General features: G+C 54.9%; 1 protein-coding gene across 5 annotated transcripts in view; it reads right to left on the bottom strand.

Moving 5' to 3' along the window:
- Positions 1 to 10,335, bottom strand: part of TNS1 (tensin 1) — a 245,059-nt gene extending 234,724 nt beyond the window's left edge. For all 5 annotated transcript variants that reach the window (XM_085000328.1, XM_085000325.1, XM_085000324.1 and 2 more), the window contains exon 1: positions 10,055 to 10,335. In XM_085000328.1, coding sequence (XP_084856454.1) covers positions 10,055 to 10,210 — 156 coding nt within the window. In that variant the 5' untranslated portion in view covers positions 10,211 to 10,335. The remainder of the gene's footprint in view (positions 1 to 10,054) is intronic.
- Positions 10,336 to 10,386: the final 51 nt, after the last annotated feature.

The raw sequence follows: 10,386 nt of genomic DNA on the forward strand, positions 1-10,386 counted from the left end.
CTAAGCTAAAGGATATTAACTCAACAGCCAGGACCCAGCCTGAAGCCAGGCCCCGAGGCAGCCAGGCCAAGCAGGCTCAGGCCTGGAAGGGAGCAGGACAGCCTGGGACCCAGGCTGCTGGATCCTTCCAGATCCTTCAGTCACCTCTGGCTCCACCCTTCCCAACCCACCTCACACCCCAGGGCCAAAGGCCCTGTCCTCCTCCAAGGCTCAAGGCCCTGCGGCGGCCACCAGAATGTGCCTCCTGCAGCAGGAGAGGGGCCTAGCTGCGCTTTGAAATCCCTCACTAGGCTTGCCAAGGCCCTGCCTCCCTCAGGCTGCCCCCGCCAGCGTCAAGGCGATTCTCAGGCCATTCCTGGGGGTGAGACTTGTCACCTCTCGCTTCTTGATTTCCTTTCGGCTATGCTGAACTCTCCTTAGAGGGCACAGCATTCTAGGAGGTCCCACTCTCACTCCCTCTGTCTCCCCTCCACTCAGGGTCAGACTGGCATTGCCCCCTGAAGGTTCTCCTAGCCTCACCGGCTCCTTCCTCTCCCTCAGCATTTCCCCTAATAAAATCTTTACACATTTAATCCCATTTCATTTCTCAGAGGACTCAAATGAATACAATCACTCCGTAACCATGAAGAGAGCAACAGGAGCTACTCTTTATTAAACGCTAGCGATGGACCCCACACGGTTCAAAGTGCTTTCAAGGGCGGCGGAGGGAACCAAGGCACAGAGAAGTTACATGGTAGGCTCGGTGATGCACAGCCCTGAAGCGGCAAAGCCCAAAGCTGAATTTAGTTTAACCCAGAAGGCCACCTGTGTAACCACTCCTCCACACCGCCTTCCCTGTAAGAGAGAGGCCATCCATCCCTGCCTGCTTTAGGGGAAAGAAAGAGGCTGGGAGTTCCTGTCACGGCTCAGTGGTTAACGAATCCAACTAGGAACCATGAGGTTGCGGGTTCGATCCCTGGCCTTGCTCAGTGGGTTAAGGTTCTGGCATTGCCCTGAGCTGTGGTGTAGGTCGCAGATGCAGCTGGGATCTGGCATTGCTGTGGCTCTAGTGTAGGCCTGCGGCTACAGCTCCAATTAGACCCCTATCCTGGAAACATCCATATGCCACGGGGCGGCCCTAGAAAAGACAAAAAAAATTTAAAAATTAAAATATTTTTTAAAAAGAGGCTGGAATGATGGAGGATAATGTGAGAAAAAGAATGTATGTGTATACACACACACACATACGCACGCGTGCGCGACTGGGTCACTTCGCTGTACAGCAGAAATTGACATAACATTATAAATCAATTATAATAAAAATAAATAAAACAAACATTAAAAAATGAAATGCTGCTGACAGGAAAAAAAAGAAAAAGAAAGAAAAAAAAATACATACATAAGAAGTTCCATCATGGCTCAGTGATTAACAAATCCAACTAGGAACCATGAAGTTGCGGGCTCGATCCCTGGCCTTGCTCAGTGGGTTAAGGATCCAGCATTGCCGTGAGCTGTGGTGTAGGTCGAAGACTTGGCTCAGATCCCACGTTGCTGCTGCTGTGGCGTAGGCCAGCAGCTATAGCTCTGATTAGACCCCTAGCCTAGGAACCTCTATATGCCGTGGGTGTGGCCCTAGAAAAGACAAAAAAAAAAAAAAAAGACAAAAATACAAAAAAAAAAAGAAAGATGCTGGAAAAGGAACTTGAAACTTGAAAAGGAACTCTATCTGGGCAAGCCAGATACAGAAAGAAACAGCGTTAGAGCAGGAGAGAGATTTAAAGAGAGAAAGAAGGCGGAAATGAGACACAGAGGGAACCAGAAGAAGAGCCAGCTCTGGCCCCCAAATAACCTGATCCTACAAGAAAAGAGCGCCCCCACACCACACCCCACACCTCCACACGGGGCAGGGACGACCTGAGCTGTTGGACCAAAGGAAGCAGAAGAGGAAGGAGAATGAAGCCTGGAGCACTTTCCAACTCCACCCACCTCTTGCCACCCTTGGCCAAGCACCCTCGAGTCACCTCCTCGGGCCTGTGACCAGGGTGTGCCAGAGGCGGCAGCCAAGGAGCTCCACAGCCAGGCTCCTCACAGCCCCAGGCCCCAGGAACCTCCATCCCTTCCCACCCCCTCCATTCTTCTTCCTCCAGCCCTTCCAGGGCAGAGCCAACAGGCCCAGCCCGAGTCTCAGGGTCCCAACAAAGCCAGGCCTGTCCCCTGCCCATCCTCACTGGGAGTGACGTCTGGGCTGGGCAGCAGGTGAAACTGAGCCAAAGGAATGAGGCAGAGAGCCAGCCGTACTTCCCCCAGGTAAGCTCTGCGCTTAACCCCTGGCCTGCCAGCCCCGAGTTCTTGGGGCTGTTGGTTAGTGGATGAAAGGGTGGGTGGAGGAGGTGAAGTCAGGGGTGAAGAAGGGGAAGCATCTTCCAGGGGGCACCGCTTCACACACACACACACACACATCCTCATTTGGTCCAGCCACAGCCATGTAAGAATGACCCATCAAGGACCCATCAGCTGGTGTCAATCATCCCATCCCCACCTGCCATGCATCCTCCACCCTGTGCCAGAGACAGTTTAAGATACAGACTCCTCCTTCACCTTGGTTGACACTTCTAGAGGCTCTCTATGGCCCACCTATGTTTAAAGTCTTTAGCTTGGCATTCAAGGCCCTTCCCATGCTGACCCTCCTGTCTAGCCTCTCCTCGACCACCCTAGGCTTCAGATCGCTGAGGGCACCACACACTTGTACACCCCTGGGTCTAACAAAAATGGCCTTGGCTCCCCTCTGTGTCAGTGAACTCCTGCTCTCCTTGTAGGACCCACCTCCTCTGAGAGGGCTTCCCAGGCTGTCCCAGGCAGAAGAGCCACTCCCTGCCCTAGAACCAGATGACAGCCTGCACGGGCCTTCCTGTCTCAGGATGCTGTGTTTGGATGTCTGCCCCCGCCCCACGGGGCCTCCCGACGAGGGTGAAGACTCACTGGGGAAGACCAAGAACATGGGCCCCATACTTGGCAGAGGGTGGGTGAGTGGGAGAGGGAAAGGTGATGGAGACAAGCTTGGGAGGGTGGATGGAAAAGAAAGATGGTGGAGGGAGGGAGGAGCAGAGGGTGGAAAGGCAGATGGGCTGAGAGGTGGGCAGACAGAGGAGAACTGGGAGGCTTCCACTGGGTGCAGAACCAATGCGTCACCCATGGGACACCAGATCCCATGGAACATCGGATAAAGACTTTGCCAGAAGGCTCTGGGGATTGGGTCTAAGGACACATCTGGCCATTCTTGACAACTTGCAGTTTCAGCTGTGGCATGAAGAGGGAGAGAAATGGATTTGACAGGGACCCCAAAAGTGTCTGAGAAGGGGATGCTGGCAGGAATACCCAAAGGAGCTGGGCAGAGGGGAAAGCTTGAGCTGAGGTCAGAAGACAAGCCCGGCCCCCAGTCAACCTCCTTGTGACTGTCGCCCACTGGCAGCCCCAGACCACCAACAGGGTCTTAGCTCCCTTTCCACTCTTTTCAAATCTCCAAAACACCTGCTGTGGGTTGACCTCTTCCAACCCTGAAGACATCCCTATTTGGCCTCTAATCATGCCTGAGATGAATGGTCTCATCCCAGCTCCTGTCCTCAAGCCTACACCCACCAGCGGAGCCCTAAGATACAGGGCAGACCATGGCTTCCCAGGAAGAAAAGCAACAGGCCACACTGCCCATCACTATCCCTTGGACCTTGCCTCCACCTGTGTTCTTTCTCCTCTGGGGTCTTTACCTGCTTCTCTCACCATCCATCCATCCATCCACCATCCAACCACCCATCCATTGAGTAATCCTTACTGAGCATCTATCTGCTACACGTCCTGGGATACCAGATTCACTAAACCTTGACCATGGCTTGGAAATACAGGCTCACAGACTTATGGGGGAGATGGGCTTATAAAAAGACATCACCAGAAGCACCCCCTCCACTCTCCTCCTCTTGGCCAGAAAGGAGCAGTAAAGCTGAGGCCCCTCCATCCTCTATTCCTGGGATGGATTTAGAGACCCAACTTCCTGCTCTGGGCCCTAGGGCTACTTGGGCTGAGAAATGGAGGGGATGGCCAGAAGCACCAGGACTGGGGTCTCTCAGTCTAACACTCTCCCAACTGAGCTATTCTGGCCACCTGAGGGCTGGGGTCTCTTGATGGGGAGGAGGTGAATTTAGGGCTCAGAGCTAGGACTGTCCGCAAGGGAACCTGGACCCTCAGCATTGCCTGGGTCTCCTTCGCTCTCCGCCACTTGGCATCTCTGCAGATGGCAGCCTCTGCTCCCCACTCCCAGGCTGCTGCCCCTCCAAGGGCTGCTGTGGCTTGCCTGCCCTTGGCTTCACACTCCATCCTGGTGCCAGGGGCCCTTGGCAAGTTCATACATCAAACAAGGAGGCAATGGCTGGCTTCCTGCCTCCGGGAAAGAGAGAGGGATTAGAGGGTGTGGCCCTATCCTCAGCCTCAGACACTCCTGACCCACCAGGCACCCGGACCTGCCTACAGAGAGTGGGTTAGGCTGAGGGAGGTGGGCAGCTATCCCCCAAGCATCCCTATTCCAACGCAGGTCTCTTGGACTTCTTCCTCCTTCCCTTCTGACACCTGAGCCCCACACAGGGGGTGGGGGGTGACAAGATGAGATGAGTCACCACAAAGGAACATATGAGGGAGCTAGAGAATCTTCTCCCCTTCCTCAGATGTCTCTCATCCCCATTATCAAGATGCTGAAGTGCTCCCTTTCTTTATAGAACAATGCCTTTGATTCCTGAGATGCTTGCATCTTCTAAAGACATCCATCAAAATAGACGGGTAAGTCTACCCAACAGAAGTCAGAACACAGGACCACCAAACCACATGCATGACAACGTTCATAGCAGCGCTCTGCACAGGAGTCCCAAAATGGAAACATTCCAAATGCCTGTCAATAGCAGAATGGATATTTTCCCACAGTGGAACATGATCCAGCAGGGAGAAGGAACAATCTACAACCAAACACAAGAATGTGGGTGAAATGCACAGCCATGATGTAGATCAGAAGTCAGGCACAGAATAACACACACGATGTGCTCCGTGGAGAAGTCCTGTAACAGGCAAATTGATGCTGGTGGAGATCAGGATAGCGAATAACCCTCAGAGGGGAACTGGTGGCTGGAAGAGGAAGGGGGACTTCTGGGCACGGGCAATGCCCTATTTCTTGACGGATGATGGTTACGTGGACGCATGCATGTGTTCAGTTTGTGGAAAGTTTACACACGTGTGTGTATTTATGAAATACTTCCCTCAACTCAAATGGAGGAAGGTCCAAGGCAGCCTTACCAGCTACCATCTTTGTGGAGTCATCTCCACCTAGCCCCCCACGCCCTCTCACCCCACTTCCAAGCCACCTCCTTGTCTCGTCCCTTCTCCTCCTCAACCAGTCTTGGCTTCACCCCCCAAGGGGGCCATGCCCATGGCCTGTCCCCCCTCTAACCCAAACCACCATCATCTCTCCCCAAGGTGACTGTGACCTCTCCAGGTCTCCTCGCTCTACCTCTCACCCTTCCAATCCACATACACACCCCCCGCATGGGTGGCAGGGCTCTTGGGGAGACAGGAACATCCAGAGAAAGCCTTTGTAAAATTCCATAGACACTCCCAACTCTTCTCCATCTCAGGACCTTCACATGCGCTGTTCCCACCACCTAGAATGCTTCTCCTAATTTCTACCTGCACTTTGGCCCCTTGTTTAAATGCTGCTCCCTCCACCTTCACCATCTAAATCACAACCCTCAGGCAGCTCCCATCACATTCTTTACTTCTCCATTGCACAGTTTCCAATAATGCATTTGTGCAATTACTTGTTTGCACAAGTTCCATCTCTCCCCCGGGACTGACACCCACTCCGAAGCCAGGAACAGGGGCCGCCTGTGTTCCTGCTCGAGCCTCAGCTCCCAGCTTGATGCCTGGCTCACGCAGGTGCTCAAAAATGCTTGTGGACTGAGAGACTAGATAGTCATCATTCCCATCATAAAAAAGAAATGATAATTATGGGAGTTCCTATTGTGGCTCAGCAGGTTAAGAACCTGATTAGTACCCATGAGGATGTGGGTTCCATCCCTGGCCCTGATCAGTGGGTTAAGGATCAGGCATTGCTGTGCCTGTGGTGTAGGCTAGCAGCTGCAGCTCTGATTCAGCCTCTGTTCTGGGAACTTCTATATGTTGCAGGTGCAGCACTAAAAAAAAAAAGAAAAAAGGAAATTATGTGACATGATAATGATAGAGGTATCAGCTAACACTCTAGTGGCAATCATGACACAATGTATAAATGCAGAGTTTGCATTGTGGCTCAGCAGTTATCGAACCCAGATGGCATCCATGAGGATGGAGGTTTGATCCTGGCCTTGGTCAGTGGCTTAAGGATCCGGCGTTGCCATGAGCTGTGGTGTAGGTCGCAGACACAGCTCAGATCTGGCATTGCTGTGGCTGTGGTGCAAGTCAGCAGCTACAGCTCCAGTTGGAACCCTAGCCTGGGAAACTCCATATGCCGCAAGTGCGGCCCTAAAAAGACAAAATATATATGTGTGTGTGCATATGTATATATATGTATATATATAAATGCTTTGAAATTGACACCTTGTATACCTTCAACTTATACAATAAGTCAATTATATCTCAATTTTAAAAATTAAGAAATATATAAACTTACAATGAAATAAATTCAATTACAAACTGAGGTAATGAATACCCTAAAACTAAAAAAAAAAAAGGAAAAACAGTTTGTTGAATAAATGAATGGCCAGGCCCACCTCTCTTGCAGGCATTCTGGGGAAAACAGAAGTTCCTCGGGGGACAAAACTCCAACCTAAGCAGGGTCAGGACACCCAGTTGTGGTCCTGTCTCTGCCACCTATTCATGTGGCCCTGGGCACGTCATTTCCCCTCTGGGCCTCAGTGCTCTCATTTGTAAAACCAGGGTGTGTAAGGATCAGGACCCTGGGTGGGCTTGAGGAGGTTTATGATATTGTGTGTGTGTGTGCGTGCTTCTATAGTGGCTGGGTGTGTGTGCCTGTGTGTGTCCACCATACATGCCTGGGTACATTTCCCTAACCGGAGCATCCATAACTTTCAATTTTCCGACTACAAGGATTTTCAAAGGAATCTGTGACCTCATAAGGTTCAGAGCCACTAACCCAGATCCTTTTCAGCTCTGGGGTCTGTGATTCCATATAACTTGAGAGAGAGAAAGAGGAAGCAATTCAGCCCATAGTCAAGGGAGCCAGCTTAGACCCCAGAACTTTCATCAGATAAGACCCCACGACAGGGATACCAGGGAGGCTGCAGGACCTTCATGTGTGGGGGTCGCCTAAACTCAGTGGGTTCCCGGGATATTGAACAGAGACCAGATGAACTGACCCCAGGGACTGGCTTTCAGAGAAAGGAGGCAGGAGCGGCCTGGAGTCTCCTCCCCTCTGTTCCCATCACCCTCCGACAAGCAGCCACTTGCCCTGGGATATGGCAGAGAACGAGGAGGAGAGGCTGGCACCTGGAGATGCCCTCCAGGTCCCTTGGCACCCAGGTCAGAGAAGTTTTTGCGGGAACACTCAGAGGGATGCCAAGCCCCCCCCTTCTCCTGAGGCCAGAGGCCGCCGTGTGAGACCAAGGGAGGGCTCAGAGTGTAGGGCAGTCGCAGGACCCTGAGAAGGTCACCTGAAGGGTGTGGGGCCTTCCCCACCAGGTGTACACACCCAACCAGAGCTGGGACTTGGGTGCCAAGATAGGCAAGCCTCCTCAAAACCAAGAGGAAGAGGGGGCAACAAATTCCAGCCAGGGGAGGAGAGAGGTATGGGCAATGGGGCCTGGGGGGGGGGGGGACAAAAAGGGGCCACCAGAGAGAGGAGGACAGTGTTGTCTGAGCAGAGGACAGCCTGCAGAGGCAAGAGGACAAGATGGCCTGGTGGGAAGGGGCGGAGGTGGGGGGAGCCTTGCCAGAGGGGAGAGCGGAGAAGCGAGGCTGCAGGTGGAGACAGGTGATGTGAGCACAGCCTGTGGCCCAAAGACAGAAGCTTGGCCTATAGAATTGGGGGGTGGGGGGTAGCAGGAAGGGCGGCATTTCAGGGGCAGGACCATCAGAGGCAGTGCCTTGGCTGGGAGCCCAGTGCTTGAGCAGCTTCTAAGCGCTGACACCTGAGGGGGGCTGAGAGCCCGAGAGATGTTTATCCACCGCGAGAAAGTGGTCAAAGGCCTCCTCTGGTGACAGGCAGCCTGGCTGCCCTCTCCTGGCTGGCTGAAGTCTCCTGAGAGTGGCAATGAATGGGGATGGCAGCAAGGGGGGACAACCGCCAGCAACAGTTCCCCCCACTAGAGCCAGAGCCAGGGAGGCAGTGGGCACGAGCTGGGACTGGCACAGACTTTCCTCCTGCGGATAAAGGAGGGGTGAGTCATGGGCGAGCGCCAGGCTCTCTCAAGAGGCCGCTCAGAAACCAGCTCATCCGAATGCAGACAGACACTCGTCCCCATTCCTGTCCCTGTGGCCGTCACACAACCACGCGCACACACTCCCCGCCCCCACCTTCTCCCCTCTCCTCCATCACCCACCTGCAGTGCCCCCTTGGCTCCTTCCACCATCTTAGCCCCGGCTGCCTGTCCCTGTCCCTGCCTACCCTCAGATGGCCCCCCGGGGTACCCACCGCACTGCTGGCTGCATGCAGCGTAGAGAAGCGAGGGCAACAGTGGGAATCAGGAGACCCGCCAACAGAGAGTAAAGTCAGGAAGACAGGAACAGATCACGGAGGGACAGAGTGAAATCACTTCCCCCTGAAACCTTCAAGGACAGAGGAAGATGCATGAGGCTTTGGGGCAGGGGAGGAGCCCTGATGACCTCTGGGGAGGCCCTAGAGTCTGAGCATTCCACCAAGTCACCTTCGTTCTCTGCCCCTTTGCCAGGGCCGAGAAGCAGTAGTCTAGGATGCCCAGCTGCCACCCACAGGGCCCAAAGCTAGGCTCAGGACTCCAACAGGACCTTACCAGGACCACCAGCCACTGTAAGGCCTCAGGTAGCAACTACACCCCACCCAGCCTGTCTGTCACCATGGTGGGTCATCAGGTTCCTAACGGGGGGCTAGAGGTTGGGAAGGACAGAGAGTTCGATTTATACATGCAGCCCTATGCCTGGCACTGTGAGGTACCTCCATGAATATGCCACATCCGTGTCCTGGAGGGACATCCAGTCAAGGGAAACAAAGGGGTCACTTGGATGCACACACCACAGACACACACACACACCTGGCTTCACTAGCTGCCTCAGTGAAGGGATAAGGGGGCAAGGATGTGACCACACAATAAATTGTGAGTTGCTCAAATTCTGTGAACCCCAGGGGGAGGGATGTAAGATAGCAGCATAATCCAACTCTCCCCTCCCCCCAGCAAACAAACCTTAGGAGGTCGCAGCCTTCACAGCCCCCAAACAGGGAAGAGGCTGGGATTACGCAGGCAACCTAGAACAGGGTGGTGACCCCAAATGTTTGCCCTCCCCCTCTTCAGGGAAATCCAATGCCCACTTCTACCCCAGGACAGATGCCTCATCCAGACAAATGCCCACCTCTCCCAGCAGCAGCCTATCCTCATCCCGGGCTCAGCTCCTTGGAGCTTGTAAGGCTCCAAGACTTAGCCAGAACAGAGAGGGTGAGAGTGAGGGTCCAGCTCCCTCACCATCCTCAGGTCAGACTCAGACGCCTCCCACCCCGACCAGCCCTGTCCCAAGTCCCCGTGGTACACACAGCCTACTCCTGGACCAGCTCGGGGTGAAATTCACTCTTCCAGTACCTTTCCCCGCACGCCCAGCCCTGCCCCTCTCGGATGGCTCCTAAAACCTCACCTGGACTTTTTGCCCTCCTAAGGGTCAGGTCTTACATCGCCCTCCTCCCAAGGGTACAAGAGACCCAGGTGAGAGACCTCAGCCTCACTGGCTGCCTCTTCACCTGGTCCTGGCTCCAGCGCGCCCCAACCGCCGCCCCTGGCGGGACTCTGTACCTGTCTCAGGTGAGCTGCGCTCTGCCCTCCCTCCAACCGCGAGCGCGGCGCCCTACCTGAAGTAGTAGCCGCCGGCTCTCGGCGCGGGCAGAGGTCCAGGGCTCCGGGCACCTGGGCGGCGCGGGGGCCGAGGGGCTCCCGGGAGGCTGGGGGCTGCAGGGGGGCCCGGGCTCCAACGCCTCGCAGCACACCAGGCTCACCGTGCAGCCCATCCGGCCGGGCGCCCGGCCGCCCCCCGCCCTGGCCACCGCTCGGCCCAGGGCGCCTGCGACGTCGGGAGGGGGACGGCGACGCCCCCAGCCCGTCTCCGCCCGGAGCCTCCTCAGTCCGCACCACCAGGAAGCCGGGGAGCGCCAGGCCCGGCGAGGGGCGGTGACACGGGCGCCCG

The sequence above is a fragment of the Sus scrofa genome, chromosome 15 (genome assembly GCF_054392235.1).
Source record: "Sus scrofa isolate SSC_HxYL_T2T_F1_AM1 chromosome 15, Sscrofa_HxYL_maternal_Yorkshire_Landrace_v2.0, whole genome shotgun sequence".
In the NCBI taxonomy this organism is placed as follows: Eukaryota; Metazoa; Chordata; class Mammalia; order Artiodactyla; family Suidae; genus Sus; species Sus scrofa.